The sequence below is a fragment of the Gadus morhua genome, chromosome 2 (genome assembly GCF_902167405.1).
Source record: "Gadus morhua chromosome 2, gadMor3.0, whole genome shotgun sequence".
In the NCBI taxonomy this organism is placed as follows: domain Eukaryota; kingdom Metazoa; phylum Chordata; class Actinopteri; order Gadiformes; family Gadidae; genus Gadus; species Gadus morhua.
The window spans coordinates 12,771,279-12,792,333 of NC_044049.1; the positions used below are offsets into that span (position 1 = coordinate 12,771,279).

The following is a 21,055-nucleotide window of genomic DNA, read 5'->3' on the forward strand; positions in this document are numbered from 1 at the left end:
GTTTCAGTTAAATTATGGTCTGTTTGAATATGTTCTGCTTAGATTCTAATGTTTTGCTGCTAGTTTAAAACAACATCAAGTCAATGGAATGAAAAGAAGGATGGTACTCTTAAAACCCTGTGGCTCTTTAAGCTTTTTTTGGACTGCTGTTGCTTACATACAAAAGAGTTTGTAAAATAATAGCTCTTAAAAAATAGGAAAATCTAAAACAACATTGAACAAACAAAGGTGTGAACAACAACTTGCATATATAAGCTTTTTATTTTTTTCCTGAATAATCATACATTTTTTTATGATGTTTTATCAATCATTCCTTATTGAGCCTCTTTGCAGTCAAGTGCTTGTCCCATTCCTGAGTTGAGAAGAAAAAATCTGTGTGGGTCTATGTTCATACTTTTGCAAATGTTGCAACAGCCTGTTAAGTAGTGCACTTTTTGACATCTTATCCTATTAAATGCCCTCTAGAGGTAGGCTTCAGTCAGATGCTGTTCTCAGTGTGACTCGGGCCATTCTGTTTGTTTTTCCTTGAGACAGCCGATTGTATTGTAATGTTTCCAGCCAATCAGATGGGATTTCCTTTCACCACACTTAATGAGTATTGGCACTTATCCATGTAACTGTGTTGTAAAATGTTTTAAGAAAATTTATACCAAAATATTATATTCTGTTCTACATGTATTCAGAGATGGTGAAACGCTCTTGTCCCCCTTGCCCTCCCCCGAGAAAATAGTTGTGACGATTAAAAATGCAAGACTTTAATAAAGAGGAGGCTACAACTCTTTTATGAAAAGGGATGTCTTGCTATATTGTTATCAGTATTTATCCTTTGTCCTCTCAATCCAATCGTCTTAATACAAAGGTCAGACAAGGCAGAAATGAATAATTTCCTATTTTTGGACCAATTTTTTGGCAAAACTTAAGCTTTACATTTTACTTTGCATGTCATAGGTTGACATTTGGTCCTTGCATTTAATGTAAATGTTAATGTCATCACTTGCAAATAAAGTTCTTTTTACAAGTCAAATGGCAAATATTGTTAAGGTATGCATACGCACACACATGCATCGACGATGGGTCCTATCCAGGAAGCACATGCAGCAGCGGTAAGGAGATCCGGGGAGGAGCGCTGCCTTTATAAAAGTAGCCTCGCTGTAGTCGATTTAGGTGTTTCATCAACACTTATCGTCTACCTACAAACTAATCTTGCAATTGAAGCAACGTCCTGTAATAAGGATTACGTGTAAAATGGTAAGTGCATTTAGTCCGTTTAATTATGTGGTTTGCAAAAAAACCATACTTAATCTACTTTATATAATTGAAAGGGGCTAGCCTAGCTTAATATGTTCTGCACCGTAAATACGGGTAGTTATAATACGACCACAAGATAGATTCCTAAGATGTTCCCCCAGTTTCAGTAGTGTGATACATGTGTTTACACGGGATGACATGTGCTTTGTTATGCTGTTATCGTCGAGGCAGCTGAGCTAACTCCAATATTTGAGTTTTTCGCAATAGCAGGAACATCTTGTAATCTGAGTACAATGCAGAGCCGCGGAGACAAATTAGATACGCAAAGATGCCAGACAATTTCTTTTTGGTGACTAAACAGGTTTTGCGGCTTAGTCATGTGATTTTTGCGTAACACTTTACTCACAAACAGGACCTTCAATTTTGCTTTAGATTCCAGCATTAGGTAATACTTCGGTGCGCATGAGGGACCCTCAGAGAGTCGAGGAGACCCTCCGCTGCATGCAGAAAGCAGGATTGAACACCCTACAGGTACAACATCTATGTTTTAATCATTCCGATTTGGGCAACATTATATTGGTCATGTTAGGTAATGTATGCATAATGGTTTGTAGGTGATTTCAGACTTCGACATGACGTTAACAAGATTTGCACGCAATGGAAAGCGTTGTCCTACCTCTCACAGTAAGTCCCATTGTTTACATTTTAACGGAGACCTTTCATTTGTCGTAGTAGCTCCAACACATTTGTGATGTTGACATCATTTCCTATTTTTTGGGCAGATATTTTGGAAATCAGCAAAATGATTTCTTCTGAATGCAAAGAAAAGGTACGGTGCTCAATATTTATCTAGGGATTCAACATATTTCTACGATTCCCCTTATTTAAGCTTAACTGAAAATCTGTCGGAATGAGGTTGGCCAGAGCAAATAAAGCTAGAGCTCAATGATTCGTCTGGTTCCCAGGCTATATATTACTTGCACCATTAAATAAAATAGGAACTGAATGCAGCCTCTATTATTTTTCCGCTACCGTGATTCAGCGTTGAAACCTTAGAAATTATTAGAAGAAGTTTGGCTTTCAACTTTGTCATTGATTCTCTATTTTCCCTTAGCTAAAGGACTTGCTCGACAAATACTACCCCATAGAGATCGACTCCTCTAAGACCATAGAGGAGAAGCTCCCCCTCATGGTGGAATGGTATGTATCCGGACAAATTAGTCATTTAGAGGTGTCTCCGACTCCTGAGCCCTTGGAATACTCTTACCTCTGCTTATTGAGTCTCCATATACCTAACTTCCCCAAAATGGTGATGTTCTTTTTGTTTGTTTTTTGCCATATGCTACAGGTGGACTAGGGCGCATGCGCTCATAATGCAACAGAAGATCAGGAAAGATCAGCTGACCCTTGCTGTACAGGAGTCTGATGCCATGCTTAGGTTTTTTTAATTATTTTATTCTTATTCCCTATTGTTTGTTGTTTGGCTAATGCTTGCTTTATTGTGTATTGAAAATGTGTTTTAGTGCCTAGAAATTCCATATATATAATATATATATGTATATACACACACACACACACACACACACACACACACACACACACACACACACACACACACACACACACACACACACACACACACACACACACACACACACACACACACACACACACACGGTATATTGTTATTAGGGGTCCTAAGAAAAACGTAGGAATGTATCTATTAGGGGTCTAATTTTTTGAAATACAAAAGAAAAAGGGTTTTAGGCGAGGGCGATCTCAAGGAGAGACCCTGAAGTCGTCTCGAAACGCACGCCTTCAAACCAACCAATCTACAGCTTGCATTTTGGCCATTTATAAACACAGTGATAGTTATTGTCATGACATGACGTCAAATTATCTTACCTATCATCTATTTGTTAGGCCGTCATACTGAAGGACCGCGCATGGTGGCTTGGATTATTATTATTATTATTATTATTATAATAATTATATATGGGCTCCGGCTATGACTTGGTTGTTCCACAGGGAAGGCTACCAGGAGTTCTTCGACTGCCTCAACCAGCACAGCGTCCCCCTACTCATCTTCTCCGCAGGGCTGGGGGACGTGCTGGAAGAAGTGGTCCGTCAGGCGGGGGTCTTCCACCCCAACGTCAAGGTCATCTCTAACTTCATGGACTTTGACGAGACGGTGAGCAGGGGGAAAACCTTGATGAAATGGGATTTATTTAATTCATCCCATATGGGCTATTCTCAATGACGCTATTCTGTGCCTGTTTCTCTTGTCATGTCCTGCGTATTCTACAATATCTTGTGGTAGGTTTCCACTTGGAGATGGAAACATCAACCTAACCTTCTCATTAAGCCGCTGGTTCTCTCGACCTTGCACAGGGGGTCATGACTTCCTTCAAAGGGGAGCTGATCCACATCTACAACAAGCGTGAGGGAGCCCTGCTGAACACGGGCCACTTCGAGGAGCTGCGCTCACGGCCAAACGTGCTGCTGCTGGGGGACTCTCTGGGGGACCTGACCATGGCCGACGGGGTGCAGGAGGTGGAGAAAGTCCTCAAGATAGGCTTCCTCAACGACAAGGTAAAGATTACATAGATTCCGAAGGTCCATCTATCGCGATTCCCCCCATTCGTCCCCCTCGATCTCCGGAGGTTTGCCCCAGATCTCCGATGTGGTCTTAATTGTCAGGTTCCTTAAGCAGCTCAACAAGGGGCTAAATCGTCTTTTGGTGATTCCTCGAAGGACATTATCAGAAATGTACTCATCATGCCGCTGTTTGGCTACATGGAACCAACATGATTGGATAGAAAATCTGAAGGTCAGGATTGGTGAGATCAGTAACAATATACATTTCACTTCAATGGTGCTGAAGTATCTCAGCTGTCACAATTCACATGGCTAATTTTCAAGGCGATTTGAATTAATGTCACTGTTGTAGTCTTCAGTAGCATTAACTTCTGACAGACGATCCACTGTGTATAGCTTGGGAGCCAGGTGAATCTGCTGGCTCACGATGTATTTGTTTTGGCTAATTCGTCTGGCCCACCCTTCCATTCAGACAGATTTATAGCAGACCTGGCCTTTATGACATGACAAGACCTGGCCTTTCCAGGTCTTTCTGGGAGAAACACGAATGTGTAAAAAGAAATGTGTTGCTCTAATTGGTTGTAAGTCTATCCAATTGCGTCCAGAACCATTTTGTTTTTCAGAAATTGGAGGGGGTTCTTTCCAGCTAAAGAGTTAAACAACCTTTCCATTATTTCTGTGTCCTTTCTTTCTATCCCCAGGTGGATGAGAGGCTGCCGTCCTATCTGAACTCGTATGACATCGTGCTTCTGAAGGATGAAACCATGGAAGTTCCTAATGCCATACTGGATTTCCTCGTCGCCGACTAATTGACTTAAAAAAAAATCACCTGCTACATTACCTCAGATGCTATGTGGAAAATGTCACAGAAAACAAGTTATGCAAAGTGAATTTGTTAAAATTAGTTCTTGTTGTCAACGGTTAAGTTGACTGCCATACCTCGTCTGCAGCAATTGTTACTGTGGAGCGTAACGTGAAAGGTATTGGGCAGTCTCCGATATAAGTCTGCTTATATTCACCTTTCAAAGTTGTGGAGATTTGTTATTTCTATGTTAGTTTTATGCATATTTCATAAGGATAAAGGGAAATAAGTTTAAGAGCAGAAATTTAAGCGGTCTTGTCATGGGAATTTATACATTCTTTCCGCAGCATATATATAATTCAATAGTACTGAAAATGTCTTTAGGTTCCCTTTTTATAACAACGATAAGCAATGTGACTACAGCAGTGCTATTAAATGGGGAATATGGCATCGGCACAGAAGTGGATCCATTTTGTCGATATTGGTGCTCTGAGAAACTGCCAAAACTTTTGATGCCATTTTATTTCAAGACCTTTTCAAACCTTTCATAAAAATAAACTGCATAGATCCAGACTTGATACTATTCATTTGGGAAGTAATTGAATAGATACAAGAAAAATACATTCTGTTACTATGTTTGTGAACATTTGTGCTGATGCATAACTGTTTTAATAAAAGATGCATATTGTCAAAAGTATTTTAAAGTATTTGCAATTAAAGTTAAGTTGAAGGTTGATTTGAATTACATTTTTATTATAAAAACATTACAAGATATGGTTAACAAAGAACTTTTATAATAACATCTCTGGTATTGCACATATATAGTTCTATGCACTGGCCTAAACCTGATGCCTGGCAATGGTAATTCATGTCAGACCTACACACATGCCTTTACATAGGATGTTCAACTTATCTTAAGACATTTGTTACAATGGGCCCAGCCCAAGTGGTTCATAACGCATTTAGGGAGGTGTTCTTGAGGAAACATATCTTTACTGAATAGATTAATATTGTTTCACATTTTGGAATTCTCTTTTTTAAGGCCACCAAAAAAAAAACATAAATACAGATTGCATAATAATGACCAGTGCTGTTGTATAGCTTTTCAGCTATGATTAGAAAAAAAACGTTCTAAACCTTGCATAACCGGCAAACATTGCAGTAATATCCACATTTCCACTCCCTATATGTCTCTCCTCGTGTCCTCACAACTCCTCGTGTCTGGCCTTATCCGAATCCTCCTCAGCCTTCAGCTTCAGTTCATCCAGAACAATCTTCCCGTCCTTATCGCGGTCCTGGTTGTCGAACATGTCCTTGATGATGACACTGGCGTCCATCCCCGGCCGCAGACGCCCCTTCAGCTCGCTCACCTGAATCATGATGAAGGCGGAGAACTGGAGACGAAAGCAAGGAGCGAAATGAGCTTCAAGAAACAACTGGACCCCTGTTTATATGAGTGGTAACATTTGACAATGAAAAGGAGCTTGAGTGAGTGTGTTGTGTTTGTATTTTGGGGGGGATGTATAACGTTTGAGTGGGACTACTCCTACCTCCTCCAACGGGACCTCGTGGTCTCCGTTGAGATCCATGGCGGGAAACAGCGGGTCTGGGCTGTCTCCCAGCCACACAAACATGTACCCGTCTGGCACACCCTTGCTCAGGCTCAGCAACTCCAGCTCAAAGAACAGTACCGCACTTTTAGGGACACCCGAGGCTGGGGGGAGACAGTCGAGTTGGTTAAGTCAATTATTTATTTATTTCAAAGCGACTTGCACAAATTCAGAGACATGTCATTAAAAAAAAAACAAGGCCAAAACAATGGTAAGGTAAGGACAACCACTACGATTTTGTACTGACCTCCATTTTCACCGTGACCCAAATGTGGGGGGACGATGACCTCCCTCTTCTCACCCACACACATGCCCTTCAGACCATCGTCAAGACCCAGGATCACCTTATTGGCCCCCAGAGTTGTGATGGGCGCTGAGTCATAGTGGTCCCTAGCGAAGAGAAGGGCAATGGCTCCGTTAACAACCTTCATTCCTCAGTATGAACTCGGGATGCACCGATACCAATACTCAGACCCTATACTGAGCTTATATACTCGCACTCTTGAAACTTCTCCAATACAACCACCCAATACAGTTTTACACAACGTGACGTTGGGTGAAGATCCAGCGACCACAAAACGTAGGTTTTTTTTGCCAAAACATCGGTCATTTGTACTATATGATCTTCGACGTAGTAGCAATCAATGTCATTCTATCAATGTTACCCGAATTACTCTCAAATTTAGAGAAAAAAGGGGAACTGGCGGCGCGGTTTGTGTTGGCATGTGGAGCTCTTTCCGAGCTAAAGTTCAGCTCTTTGGAAACGTATGTAAACGCCTGTGGTACGTGTGGATGGTGAAGCTTTGTCTCAGCAGTGATTTATTTAAAGTTCCCATGGCATGCTACTTTATGAATGCTTTTATATAGCTGTTAGTGGGCCCCTAATACAGTACTTGAAGACGATCAAGAAATTCAGCCTTGGTGCAGAATTACAGCCGCTACGAGCCAGTCCCACAATGAGCTTTCCACAAACGTGATGTTTTTTAGAGGCGGGTCAAGGTGGAGGGTGGGGGTGTGGCCCTGAACAGCTTGCAGCCACGGTATCATACACTTGTGTTTACAGTGCATGCATCGCAATGGCAAGGCACACTGCTTTTGGCCGTGTTCTGTAAATATTCTGGAACACTCCGGCGGGAGTCCTGGAGCTCTATATCTAAATAATATCATATTATACATAGTTATCTATATCAAATTATACATATTATCACGGCCAAAAGCTGTGTGCTCCTCCAGACGATATTATGAATCACAAAGGACTGGGTCGGGTTCTCCGACGTCTCTGGTTCTTCCACTTCCACCTCAATCTGAAGTAGACTGAACCACGACATGGAGGAGAAAGGGATTGTTGCCTGCGAATGTCTCCCGCCGGAGCCCCGCTGCCCGCTGCCGAGGCACGCGGCTGTGGTGCCTCGCGGCTGTGGTGCCTCGCGGCTGTGGTGCCTCGCGGCGGCGGGCAGCGGGGCTCCGGCGGGAGACAATCGTGGGCAACAATCCCTTTCTCCTCCATGTCGCAGTTAATGTACTTCAGAGAGTCAAAGCCAAAGTTCCTTTCCCCCAACCAATTCCTTCTCAAGCATGGCTGAGATAACCCCAAGTATGAGTCTCGTTGTGGAAATACCAAAAAGTATCAACGTTTCTGTGGGCAGTAGCCACGGTGATAACCCCCTCCCCACTTTCCTAGAGGTGGCGTTTTTTTTTAACTGTAATGCTATTATTCAGTTCCCATATCTGTACTCGGTAGAGGCGAGTACCCAAATGTAAGTACATGTACTTGGTCTGAGAAAAAGTGGAATCGGTGCATCCCTAGTATGAATGGCCTATCAGAAAGCTATCGCTAGCCGATGCCTTGGATATTTAGCATTATTACACCAAAATGTATATCACATAGGTGCCAACTGTTGACATTGATTGACAGGCGAGGAAGCGAGCAATGATTTACATGTATAAAACACACAGAATATGCGGTGTAGCGGTGCAAACAGCAGGGGGAGCTCACGAGGAGTATAGTAAGGTGCCGTCCATCAGTGAGCAGTTGTAGCGGTACTGAATCATGTCGTCCCCTTCGCTGGTCATGTTGCACTCCTTGGGCTTGTGGGTCACCTTGATCTCGATGGGGTCTTTAGGGTTGTGGAAGTCAATGACATCGATGTCAAAGACAAGGACCGCCGAGCTGGGAATAAGATCTTCTACATTGTAAAAGAAAAAGAAAATCACAAGGAAAGCTCAGACCTTAAACATTTCACATCGACACAGATCTCTAGGGATCACTCAACATGCATAATGTATAAGGCAGTGTTTTGTTTTTTGCAAAAATAAAGAGAAATACCTCCACTAGTAGGTAATGGCATGAAAAGGTTTGGGGACCCCTGGCGTAGATAGGACCCCATTGCACTCGCCCAACAAACAGCCTGGGAACTCACCCACTCCCTGTTCTCCATAGGCCAGATGAGGTGGCACAACGACCCTTCGCCTCTCTCCGATGCACAGACCCTGCAGGGCTCGGTCCATCCCCAGGATCACGTAGCCCATGCCGATGTAGGTGTTGTACGTGCTGTTCCGCTTGTAGCTACCAAGGGGCGATAAGAGCTAAATGAATGAATTTGGACAAAGAAGTGCTGGTGCTACCCCAATGTCCACTGTCACACCTGTAACAAGGAAATCGCTATCAAAGTGTCTGCTTAATGACTAAATAGTTATTATAGTTACTGGAAGTGATAGATGATAGAAAAGTAATCTGAAGGGGTGATATAGTGTAGTCGTAACGGTGTTTGCCTCCAAGCTGAAAGGTTCTTGGGTAGAACCCCAACCAAACCCAGCAGTATTCCTTAAGCCAGATGCCTAACCCCTACCTTCTCAACTTGAAATAGTAGTTTTAGCATTGCCTTTCATTTGAGCCCTGCCCTCATTACCTGCTCATTAACATAATGTACCACTCTGAGGCACCTTGGATCATCCGGTCAGGTGTAAACTGGTCTTTGCTGCATACCTTGAGTCGAAGGCGCTGCCGTCCAGGAAGGTGCCGTTGTAGTGGTAGCGGATGTAGTCGCCCTTCACCGTCTTGCGGGTGCAGTTCTTCGCTAGCCTGGTGATCACCACCTCCATGTCGTCATTAGTGTTGAACAGATCCACCAGCAGCACCTCAAACACCAGTGTGGCCTGCGGAGGGATCTTGGTCCCTGTGGAGATGGACAGGTGGTTCTGTTTTAGAGAGCCCCTATTGTGACTGTGGTGTTGAAACACTTTCTTATATCACAGTTCTGCCGAGGGAGCGTGCGATACAAAATGACACATCTTGCTTACGTCAAGGTCAATTTAAATCCCGAACAGAGATTTGGGCTTTCGTTGATAGGCCGAAGGGAGGCAAAGGTATTATGTACAGATAATGTAACTACAATTATATTCCAGGAGGAGATGCAGCTGTTTTTCTTTCTGTCTGCATGAATCAGAGAAAGTGACAGATTGTGCAGACCTAGTTTCACACAGACAGGGCCGGCGCTAGGCATAGGCGACCAAGGCGATCGGCTGTGTATGTGTTGGGGGCGCCCTCTGGTGGCGCCCTTAATTAATTAATTTAACAAGCGAAATAAAACATGTCAAACATGTTGCCAAAAGGAACGAAGCTCGCCTAGGGCATAATTCAATGTAGAACCGGGCCTGCAAACAGATATACTGTTGTCCAACAGCTGCATTGTTTTGTAACATGGTTTATGACAACCATAACCAACAAACAATTGGTTGACAAGACCATGCATGCTCTTGAACATACTTTTTAATTCACATTGTCATACCTAAGAAATCGATTTTATCAATTCATACGTCTCTTTATAGAATTCTATAATTTTTATGTCGAGGAAAATGTTTTTTCTCTGTGTTTTTGTATAGCGATAAACTACAAAAAGAATGGTCAGGTTACAGATCAGGCTGGAAGAAGAAACCAGGAATGGATTTTTCCACATTGAATATAAACTTTAAACCACAACTAGGGACCTCAGAGGGATAATTACCCACGTGTATGTGTATATGTGAATGTGTGTCAGTGAGTACCGTAGCCTTTCTCTCCGTAGCCCAGAAACGGCGGTACGACCACGATCCGTCTCTCCCCAACACACATGCCCAGCAGGCCCTCTTCCATGCCTTGGATCAGGTCACCCTTGCCCACGTAGGTATCGTATGTTTTGTTGCTAGAGAAACTAAAGGGGATGGGATAAAATACTATTAGCATACATAATACATTGGTGCAGCGAGAGCTGTTGCTTATCAGCGGTGAAGACCCGGGTTCAAGTACAACCAAGGTCTAAAGTCTCTCAATATCCATTTTTATTATTTATAGACAGAGAGACAGACAGACACACATTTGTACAAGAGCTGAAGCAGGGACTTCAAGGACATGGAGATGGTAGGAAACGACAGCTTATGAGACATTGGCAATTTTGATTTCTGAGCCTTATTGCCGTTGGTGTGTAAGTGCCAAATTCCACGTGTGTCTACGAAAAAAGAATCGCGCAAAATCTCTCGGCAACAGTTCGGAAGTTCCAAACAAAAAATTAACCCACCTGGTGTCGATGTACGTGCCACTCAATAGGCTGCCGTTATAATGGTAGCGCACATAGTCTGACGCCTCTACAGTGCGCTTGCATTTCTCTGGCTTGCTGATGGTGCTTATCTGGACCTTGTCGTCACTGCTCCAGATATCCAGCAGGAGGATGTCAAACACCAGCACGGCATCTGGGGGAATGACGCCACCTTCCAATGGGACAGTGGTGACGTTAGTGGGTGGTTGACACTTTAGCATGAGTCCTAGCATGAGTTTTGGTAATGAGTCCTGACAACAGTTAAAACACACTTTACTACTTTACTTTACTTTTTTACTGTTGCATTGTCAATATATGGTCAATACCACAGTAATAACAGTAGATAGATGTACATGTATTAAGCCTTTCAGAAATTCATCATGTGCAATACAGAAATCGTCAGACACAAAAAGACACCTTAGGTACTGACAACCACTTAGGCCTTAAAAAAAAAAAAAGTTTGGTTCCTGTTAGTTGTCAGTTGAGGTCATGGGTAGGTAGGGAATTTATTTTATTTTTTTATTTTATTTTTTTCCAGCGGCAGCGAATGATAGGTAGGTTGTTTTAATTTGAAAACGAGAAAATTCGCCCATCCTTGTACAGAATGAAGAGGTGCTGTACCAAAACGTAATTATAGAGGTGCTGTACCAAAACGTAATTACATAAAAAAAATAATAATTTAAAAAAGGCAACAGCACCAACAACAGACAATAGAACACACACACACACCATAATTCCCCTACACACAGCATATTCCCAGTGCTTTACATATTATATAGCCAGGTGCAGCAGTCTCCCACAGAGGTTTCTTCATTTTTGTTCCACAGTTCGTCAAGTTGTTCAATAATGGTAGGCATGTCCCTTTATTTATAGGTCCATGGGATTATTTCTGTTCGATACTAAAAATCTAGTTTTCAAAAGTTGGTTCCCCCCAATTGCCTACGCTAGCTTTAATTTGTTTTAACATTAAAGCTGTTAAACATATTTGGAATGAGTCGATTTAAATGTGTCAATAAATACCTGTTCCAATGCTTCCGTAGGCGAGGTGTGGCGGGATGGTTATTTTTCTGCGCTCGTTGACGCACATGCCCATGATGCCACGGTCCATCCCGGTGATCATTCGCCCCAATCCCACCTGACTGATGAAGGCATTTCCTCGGTCATGGCTGCAATGGAAAGAAATAGAAAGACCGAGTTGTTTCGTTGTCAAGTTATCGAATATTAAATATATCAAACAAACGTTTAAGTAAATGTTTGAACACATTCGCCTAAATCATAATTAAAACTCTACGGCAATGATGTGTAGTTGGTTTGTAGGAGAAAAAAGGCGCATGCGCATACGTAATATCTATACGAGTTAGTAAAACTAGTTACACAGTTATTGAAGTTGATACTTACGTGGCTACAAATCTCTAAAACACGCACGTTTTGTTACTTCCAATTTGATGGCATTTTTACGAAGAATGCCCCCAAAAAACCGAGGCCTAGGCTATATCATGTTAGCCTGTTTAATTTTACTCAGAACATAAACTATTCAGATGCAGAGTGCATGGATGAATACGAGTCAAACAATATACGCAGATATATTTTCAGATTTGCAGCAGCGTTACCTCGAGTCGAACTTCTTTCCGCCTTCGAAGAATGTACCATTAAAGTGATATCGGACAAAATCCTCTGTTCCAACTTCTCGTGGACAAACACTTGGGATATCGTAACGATCGACAACTACATCTATTAATGGGCCCGAGTCGCATTTAACCACAATCACAAAAACGCAGCACAGCAGAAACAAGGACACTAGAAACTCCATTGTATATGTTGAGGCAGCAGTAGCCACAGATAAGCGACTGCGGCTAAATGAAGATGGTACTGATGAACGTAGGCTTTCCTCTAATTCATAGGAAGGTTCGCCAAGAGAAGGGGGAGGTGTGGCCCCGGCACCGGTGGAATTTTGTAAACGTGTAAACTTAGACTGCATGACTCTTCATGCATGCACACGCAGTGGACCTCACTGCAACCCCCCCCCCCCCCCCCCCCCCCCCCCAGCAATGTGGACACGTAGGGAAGCGCGGAGCTCCGTTTTACTACATATTAAACATGCGCAAGTCGCATGATTAATCTTTTAACATACACAGCAACCCTCATGGGGGTTTCGCCCCATGATTATCAACTCCCTGAATCTTCCATGTTGTTTTATTTAGGCTACTTCCCAAAAGATTGCATTCCAAAAGGAGTCCCATTCCCGGCAGATGGCTTTGTTTGGAATTTGGTCATGACTATCCCACATAGGGTTGAACATTTATCTGTGTCCACACTGACATAAGAATATGCAACATCAGCAAAATTCGTATTAGGCTCTCCATATAACGGATCACTAAATAGACTACGACTAGCCTTGATAATTAAAAAATGTTTTACTCCCGTAGATATGCTATGCTTAAAAAAAAACGTAAATAAATGCGAATGTAGAAAGTAGCAATTCTAACAGTGGAGGGCACTATGACCCAGGAAAACACAGCGAGGGTCCCCGGCCTTCTTTGGATTCCAAGCAGAAGTTTTGAGAGAGATCCAGACTGCCCTCTCTCTCTCTTTCTCCTTCCGATGCCAACCTTTCAATGGATCTGAGCATAAACTACGTGCCGGGGTTCATGTACCTGCCTTTCTGAAGAGACCGCCCAATGGTTTAAATATTTTTTTAAAGAACATTAAAAAGCGGAACGCGGTTCTCGCACTGGGTGGAATCATGACCCTCAACAAGAACGGAAGGAGTGTTTCCCTGAGTTGTTTATGTATAGTCTTCCTTATCCCGACCTTAGTGGACGCTCAATATGAAAAATACAGTTTTAAAAGCTTTCCTCAAGCGGACATCATGCCTTTGGACTCGGCTTATGGACACGCAATGGAACAGTACGGAGCACAGAACTGGAAGGAGAGCATCAAGTACCTGGAGCTCTGTCTGCGTCTTCATCGACTCCTCAAGGACAGCGAGTCGTTCTGCAGTAAGAACTGCAGCACTATCAGAAGGGACAATGAAACGCTCTTCGCCGACAGTAGCCTCCACATCATGCGACACTTTATACTACGGGCCTCTTGTCTTAAAAAGTGCAAGGCAAACTTCCCAGTGTTTTCTATCGCGTATCCGCGAAGAGACACGTTGGAAGCATTCGAGAAGAGAACGCCCTATCGGTACATACAATACGCATACTACCAGGTGGGTCAATAAAGGTATTCTACATTTGTTTTTATACCAACTTTGCAAGATGATGTATCCACAATTAGGTCCAGAGGCAGATAATTTATAGGCAAATGACCAGAGCTACCTTTTATGCGCCTTGGCGTCTTTTTGGGCCACATTACATTCCGAGGATAGCCTCATGAAAACACCGTTACGTGTTCTATGCTGAATAAAAGTATTTGGCCTTCGGCGTGAACTGTCCTGATGAAAGACACAGCGCTTCAAACGCCGGTGGTCAAGGAATGGTCGTGTCTTTATAACCCATATCCCCCTTTTGTCCACAAAGCACAAAATAAGAGTTGAGTATGTGCCACGTATCTGCATACCCCATTTAACAACCCCTCGCATTTGCAGTTGCGCCCCTATTCACCTGATCCAATATATAGTCGATATGGATTTACATTTCATGCAGCAAAAAAAAAAAGGTTATTCATCTTGAAAATATCTTTGTGATCTTTCTAACTAACTGTTCATCCAGACCAAACGTCATACGTATACCTCGGAAATCCCAGGTGAATTTAAATACCTTATTTGTTTATCAGCTGAATAGACATACCCTTGTTTATTCCATAGTGATCTTATCTATACATCTGAGCGATGTTAAGGGGTTTAAGTTGTGTTTTCTAAGTGTGTCACAGGTATTGCGATTTTAAAATGGTCACTTTCAAAACCAAACCTTTAGGTCCATTCCCACTTCAGCCCAACCTTTACTGACCATTTTTATTTTAATCAATAATTTCCTTCAATATTTTTCCGCTTTCAGTCAAACAACCTAGAGAAGGCCGTGTCCGCGGCTCACACCTTCCTTCAGAAGAATCCAGAAGAGCCCTACCTCACCAAGAACATGAACTACTACAAGAGCCTGTCCGCTGTGGACGCGTACCTCATCGACCACGAGCAGCCACCCTACGAGGTTCCCCTCGATCAATCAATGCTTTAATATTGAACATCTCCAGTGTATCAATGGGACACACGAGCTACACCTTGTTTAGTCCATAAGGTGACACGCACGTTTCTCCTTGTGTTTGTCAGAGTGCGTTCCTGAAGGCTGTGAAGCTGTACAACGATGAAGACTTCAGCACAAGTGCACAGAACATGGAGCAGGCCATCGCAGAGTACTTCAACGTGTACGAGCTCTGCCTGACCGGGTGTGAAGGCTCCTACGAGATTCTCGAGTTCAAAGACTTTTATCCGACTCTAGCAGGTACAACATCGTTGAAGACTAAGTAGAAGTAGTTGTCTAGTTTTGGTTCAAACCCTAATGTCCGCAGTGTCATCCCAGAGCATGCACCCAATCCCCTACCTGCTCCTTAATGACCGGTAGCTCTGTTCACATCAAAAGTCAAAAGTAAGAGTAAAAGTTTCTTTAAAATTACAGTCAATTGTCAAAAGAATCCAGGAGTAATATCTTTTTTCTGTGTTTCTTGTGGTGCCGCCTGCAGACCTGTACACCGAGGTGCTGAAGTGCAAGGTGAAATGTGAGGTGAACCTCACGCCGAGTGTCGGTGGGTTCTTGGTTGAGAAATTCGTGGCCACCATGTACCACTACCTGCAGTTCGCCTACTATAAATGTGAGTTCTGGTCATAGTGGTCCCAGTTGCTGGCGTTTTTACAGCTTCTTTTTTTTTTGTCATAGGCTGTCATAATATGGTATCAGAATGTAGGTTTTGATTTGACAACCTGTGTTGTATAATATAATGGGAAGGATATAGTCTGGGGGCTAGAGGGGTAACACACCTCAGTGTTACCCCTATGTCCTGTTGGGCATACCTGGATCACCCTTGAGCATTGTGCCTCATCCTTACCATCTCTGTATCAAGTCAATACCGCTAAATACAAGAGGCTCCTTCTAAAGGTCCAATATCATGATGCCTACTACTTTTAACCAGAAACAAGAGTTTCTCAGATCTGATAGACTAGTAATAGTAGTATAATGTGATAGTCTAGTTATAGTTTTGTATAATGCAGCAAAAAATTCCAAGTCTAAACTGTAGGCATCTTTGAGCAAGATACCTACCTGCTACTTAATAACATGATGCTTTATGATCCTTTATGATCAAATCTTGCTAAAGACATAGCTCTTAATGTTGATCATTGTGCGCTGCAATTGACAGTGAACGACGTCAAGAAGGCGGCTCCGTGCGCGGCCAGCTACATGCTGTTCGACCCCAACGACCAGGTCATGCAGCAGAACATGGCGTACTACCGCTTCTACCGGGAGCAGTGGGGGCTGGAGGAGCCCCACTTCCTGCCCCAGCCGGTGAGCTACAGCGCCTTACTTGTTACCTGTGCTGGCGCTTTTGTTTCCATTCGACAGTGTTAACATACAGGCCTGCTTACACTGGTTTTAGCTAGAGTTTAAACTGTTGTAAAGTGACCGGTTGGACTCTTAAATGGTGTAAAATGTTAAGATTATGTTATTCCTTAAAAAAGTGGATTAGAAAATCCCCAAATCTTTCTTCTTATGTGCCTATTTACGCTTAAGGTTTTGAATCTAGACGTCAATCTAGGTTGTAAGAAACATCAATAAAATCAATAACCACTGTTAACAACACCAACAAATGTGTGAATAATAAAGAGGTGAACTTGTCCAATAACTTATCCTGTTAGGGTGTGATCCTATGCTACCCTAAACATGGTCAATACCAGGGATGGGCAACTTTCATGATAAAGAGGGCCACAATGTTTTATCATTACCATTAGAGGGCTACATGGCACTTCAACTAATCGGACATGAGAGAAGCTACCAAATAATTAAAAATAAGAACAAAATATGTGTATATATATCTGTATCATTGCCGGCTGGTGATTACATTTGTGGGTGGGGTGTAGTCATGGACGCGGGGTCTCGGGGTCCTCCCCCAAAATTTAGAATTTTGTAGATGCGATTTCCTGTATTATGGTGGATATTGGGGATGAATCTGAATTAATTCAGATTCATAGCCTATGTACGGTATACATCATCATTAAATGATGGCACAAAACTGAAAAACAGTGCAACAACTAGCATTATATTCGGTGTAGTAGTTGTAGTAGCAACTTAAGTTTAAATCTTTCATGACTGATATCGTTTCTAATCAAACTGGACACATGGCTTTTCCTTTGAATTCAATATGAGCATTCGAATCGTGACTGAAAGGTACGGTTTTCCTGATCGAGTTTTCTGCATTTTTTTTAATAATTTTAATTTATTTATACCTGGCCAGTTGCCAGGTATAAACCAATCCCTGGTTTATACCATATTATATATCCTGGCTACACTGATAAGGCCTTTAACACTGCCAAGCCGGTTCGGTTGCGGCTTGGCCCGCCCGGCAATTTCTTGCCTGTGTGAAACCGAGGGGGTAAAATCCCCTGCTCACCACAGCGCCGGCTTTCTTGGTTCACTGGAGAAGGCGGGGCTACACAGTCTAGTCCTCTTTATAATAATTTGCATACTCGTGAATGTTTTTATTTTATTGACGCCGGCATGCAAGAATGAGTTCCCGTCTGAGTGCAGGCTTCAAACGCGATTAACCATTTACCAGTGCAGAAACGCCCACAAATTCTTTATTTTGCTGACCACTTGTTTTTTATCCCGACAAAGACTCGTAAGGAACATTCCTCTGTGTCAAATGCGACTGCATCACCCTCTCTCCCATGCAGTTCCGCAGCTCAAGGATATCCCTGTCTCTCCATTTAGAACTATTCATGTTGATATCGCTGCGTTGTCTCTGTAACAGTGCAGCATCATCTCTACTCAAGCCCCCCCCCTATGTAACCCGGAAATGAGATTAACCCACTAAGATGTTGATGCCAAGAGACTTGGCGTGAACAAGTGTGCTAATTTGAGTCCCATATACTTTAAGAACATACAGTATTTTTGGTCCACTCAGTTTGTCTCACATTAGCAGCTGCAGCAACGTAGCAGCCTTACATGGACATAATTGGGCCAACCCACAACGGCCAAGAAAAAACGCAATTCTTAAAATAAAAGCTGGCATTGCTGTAAAGGTAATTGGGAAATATCTTGTTAAACCACAAGCCTGTTGTGCCATCTCCCGCTGTTCTGGAGAACAGGATAGCTCAAATTGTCTTTGATTTCACAGGAGGCTCTCAAATATTACAACCAGACCACCAAGCAGCAAGAAATGTTACAGTTTGCACTCAACTACCTTCAAACAGATGACGAGGTAAGAATTTCTAATAAAACCAGACAAGAATTTGTTTTTTTCCACATTCCTTTGTTTGTTTGTTTTTGGTTTAGTTTTTTGCTCTTATATTGATTACGTGCATTTGGCTCTTCCACAACAGAATGTAGTATGTGCCTGGGAAGATTTGTCCGCTTTGGCTGGTCCACATGCTTTATAGTGTAATTCCGTCGAAAATTGAACCCAGGGTCTTTGTGTTGGCATGTATACCCATCAGCTAAGCCCTCCAGATACTATTTTCATAGAAAATCGTGCATAGTTTGCCCGGCACAATGTTTGGCTTTAATGTTATTGGTTAGGGGCACCACAAACGCTTCCAAATCTAACTAATTCCACTAATTGCTCAAAATAGCACCAAACCGGTGGGTCCATGTTTCCAGGAAGTCCACACAAGTCGATAACCTGCTACCGTATATTATATAATAGAGACACAAACAAATTTAAAAACAGTCAAGTATCAAGAGGAGAGATTGTTAAAGGAGACATATGATGGTGTTTTCCCAACAAGTAAACATAGTATACGAGTTCCAGAAAGTGTGTTTTTGAGGATGTTTGCTGGAAATAGCTTTTAGGAAAAAGATCTCGCCTACCGCTATTCCTCTCTGTTTCAGTCCCTTTTGTAGCTTTAATGCAAATGAGCTGCTGCCCATTGACCAATGAGCTGTCAGAGTGAACCACAGCATGGAGGAGAATTGTTGCCATTTGCGGACTCCTGGAGCTCTATATTTGTATATTACATAATATAATATAATAATGTGCGCCTCGGATGATATTATGAATCATAAAGACTGCATCTGACGTCTCTGGTACTTTCACAACAAGTAAAGGCTCGTAGTGGGGGTTATCTCGGCCATGGTTGAGAAGAATTGCGGGAAGAAACTTTGGCTTTGACTCTCTGAAGTCCATATTGATCCGCGACATGGAGGAGAAAGGGATTGTACTCCCGGAGCTGAGCTGCCGGGCTGCCGCCGAGTTCCCCCGTCCGGGCTGCCTCCGAGGCTTCGGCGGCGGTCCGGCAGCTCCGGCAGGGGGAGCTCGGCGGAAGCTCTGGTGGAGAAAGGGATTGCACTCCCGGAGCTGAGCTGCCGGGCTACCGCCGAGTTCCCCCGTCTGAGCTGCTCGTCCGCTGGTCCACAAAATCTTAGCTATGCTCTGATTGGAGGGGGGTGGGGAAGTGGGAGATAACATTCAAATGTGGCCCCTTCCTACGTAGGAGGGGGCGCCGAAACTGACTCGCTCGTTTGGTAACTGTAGGCGGGGTACTTTCAGAAAGGCATATTTGACAAGTGTGGAGTTTGGGAGCACCAGAAACCGAAAACAACACCCCAAATCCCAGGAAAAGTGTTGTTTTCATAATATGTCCCCTTTAAGTAAAATTAGTGGCACCTCTATTATATTATTTACGGTAGCAGGTAATAGGTAGGACTTGTGTGGACTTCCTTGAAACATGGACCTACCGGTAAGGCACAGACTTGGAAAGCAGTCTTTTTTAATAAACTCCTGGTACGCTAACTAAGTTGTTGATGCTTTGTTTTATGTGTAGGGAGTGGGACCCTAGTCATGCTACTGCAGAGGTTTGCTGCTATTTTGAGCAATATTACTGGTTAAAAAGTGCAGATTTAGAAGCGTTCGCGGTGCCCCTAGCCAAAAACATGGCAGACAAATATTGCGCCGGGCAAACTCTGCAATCGATTTTCAATGCTTATTTGATGGGTATACATGCCAAAAAAAAGACCCTGGGTTCATTTTTCGCCGGAATTACATTTTAAACGAACCGTAGCTCCGCCCAGCTCCTCAAACCTCCAGGGGAGAGGAGTGGGCGGATTATTACCCTAAATTGGATAATTTAGGGTAATAATCAAAAAAGGGGGTAAGAAACAAACAAAAGGGGGTGAGAAAAGCCTAACAGTTGCCAGATTTGGGTGAATCTAGGAGGTTGATGTTTACGGGTGTGGCGATTGCAAGCCTGTGCAATTGCCCTAACCGTTTACTAGTTCTGAAAAAACAACCTAATACTCAACTACGATGAGAGGCTATTAATACGCGTTTGTATTTTCTTTTCTAAAAGGATCTCTACAGAGCTTTATAGATCGTTTTCTTATTTAAAAAGATAATGGCAAAAAATTATGGATGCATCTCCTTTCAAACACAAAGGGACGGAAAAAGCGTCACCAAATGTGGGTAAAGCCCAGAGGAGGAATTACCTCCGGTTGCCTCAAGGTCGTGTGTGGTGCTGTTGAGACAGGGCTGTCATTGACTAGTTCCGTCTTCTCTTTTGTCCACCAATCAGGACGTGGTGAGCCCAGAAGAGGTGGGAACCAGAGGCCCCCAGGAGACCCTTGATGCAGAGTTTGAGGGGGTGGGGGATTATGAGGAGTCCTTCGTGGCGGAATGGTGGCAGGAACCAAAAACAAAGTGGGACACGGGGGAGATCGTTGACTGACCAACGTCTATCCCACCTCACATCGGCAAATAATTTTAAACCAAAGAATACTGAAATTCTTTAAACAACAGATGTTTTGGTAGAAACAAAATAAATAAGTACGGAAGAGGAAATTTAAAGTGGAGGATGTTAACACAGGGATGGATACATGAGTGCATTAGCAAATTTATCATACATGAAAACCCTTATTGTGAATAGCAATTGCAAGCAGTCCTGTTTTATTGGACCAATAGGACCGTATCGACATCAATGTACTATTTTTTACTATTGATTTTTTATTTACATATTTTATTTAAATAAAGTTGCCAGGAATATGCAGTTTCTGAGAGGTACAATTATGGTTATTACTCTTGATAGA

General features: G+C 42.8%; 3 protein-coding genes across 3 annotated transcripts; 2 read left to right on the forward strand and 1 right to left on the reverse strand.

The window, feature by feature from the left end:
• The first annotated feature begins 1,080 nt into the window (after positions 1-1,080).
• LOC115559239 (cytosolic 5'-nucleotidase 3) lies at positions 1,081-5,384 on the forward strand. The gene is made up of 9 exons (XM_030378021.1): positions 1,081-1,248; positions 1,681-1,779; positions 1,863-1,932; positions 2,031-2,077; positions 2,363-2,448; positions 2,597-2,686; positions 3,277-3,439; positions 3,640-3,840; positions 4,548-5,384. Exons 1-9 carry the CDS (start codon positions 1,246-1,248, stop codon positions 4,653-4,655), a joined length of 867 nt encoding a protein of 288 aa, XP_030233881.1. The 5' UTR covers positions 1,081-1,245; the 3' UTR covers positions 4,656-5,384.
• A 469-nt stretch (positions 5,385-5,853) lies between these two features.
• Positions 5,854-11,937, reverse strand: fkbp10a (FKBP prolyl isomerase 10a). The gene is made up of 9 exons (XM_030343416.1): positions 11,850-11,937; positions 10,812-11,001; positions 10,303-10,448; positions 9,245-9,434; positions 8,679-8,824; positions 8,255-8,444; positions 6,506-6,648; positions 6,199-6,362; positions 5,854-6,042 (listed from the first exon to the last, which is right to left on the reverse strand). Exons 1-9 carry the CDS (start codon positions 11,935-11,937, stop codon positions 5,854-5,856), a joined length of 1,446 nt encoding a protein of 481 aa, XP_030199276.1.
• Positions 11,938-13,341: 1,404 nt separating this feature from the next.
• p3h4 (prolyl 3-hydroxylase family member 4 (inactive)) lies at positions 13,342-21,018 on the forward strand. The gene is made up of 7 exons (XM_030378009.1): positions 13,342-14,040; positions 14,828-14,977; positions 15,097-15,268; positions 15,507-15,635; positions 16,179-16,324; positions 18,153-18,236; positions 20,545-21,018. The coding sequence occupies exons 1-7, from the start codon at positions 13,573-13,575 to the stop codon at positions 20,695-20,697; spliced, it is 1,302 nt and encodes a 433-aa protein (XP_030233869.1). The 5' UTR covers positions 13,342-13,572; the 3' UTR covers positions 20,698-21,018.
• Positions 21,019-21,055: the final 37 nt, after the last annotated feature.

Bases quoted from the DNA above. Each gene is read 5' to 3' on its own strand.
- fkbp10a (XM_030343416.1), bottom strand. From the start codon at position 11,937: ATGGACCGTGGCATCATGGGCATGTGCGTCAACGAGCGCAGAAAAATA. The intron at 10,449-10,811 runs GTGGGTTAATTT...CATCCCCTTTAG, and splicing joins GGCACGTACATCGACACCAG to TTTCTCTAGCAACAAAACAT. The intron at 8,825-9,244 runs GTATGCAGCAAA...GCCCCTTGGTAG, and splicing joins GGCAGCGCCTTCGACTCAAG to CTACAAGCGGAACAGCACGT.
- p3h4 (XM_030378009.1), top strand. From the start codon at position 13,573: ATGACCCTCAACAAGAACGGAAGGAGTGTTTCCCTGAGTTGTTTATGT. The intron at 14,041-14,827 runs GTGGGTCAATAA...TTCCGCTTTCAG, and splicing joins TACAATACGCATACTACCAG to TCAAACAACCTAGAGAAGGC. The intron at 18,237-20,544 runs GTAAGAATTTCT...TCCACCAATCAG, and splicing joins ACCTTCAAACAGATGACGAG to GACGTGGTGAGCCCAGAAGA.
- LOC115559239 (XM_030378021.1), top strand. The intron at 2,449-2,596 runs GTATGTATCCGG...CATATGCTACAG, and splicing joins CTCCCCCTCATGGTGGAATG to GTGGACTAGGGCGCATGCGC. The intron at 3,440-3,639 runs GTGAGCAGGGGG...GACCTTGCACAG, and splicing joins TCATGGACTTTGACGAGACG to GGGGTCATGACTTCCTTCAA.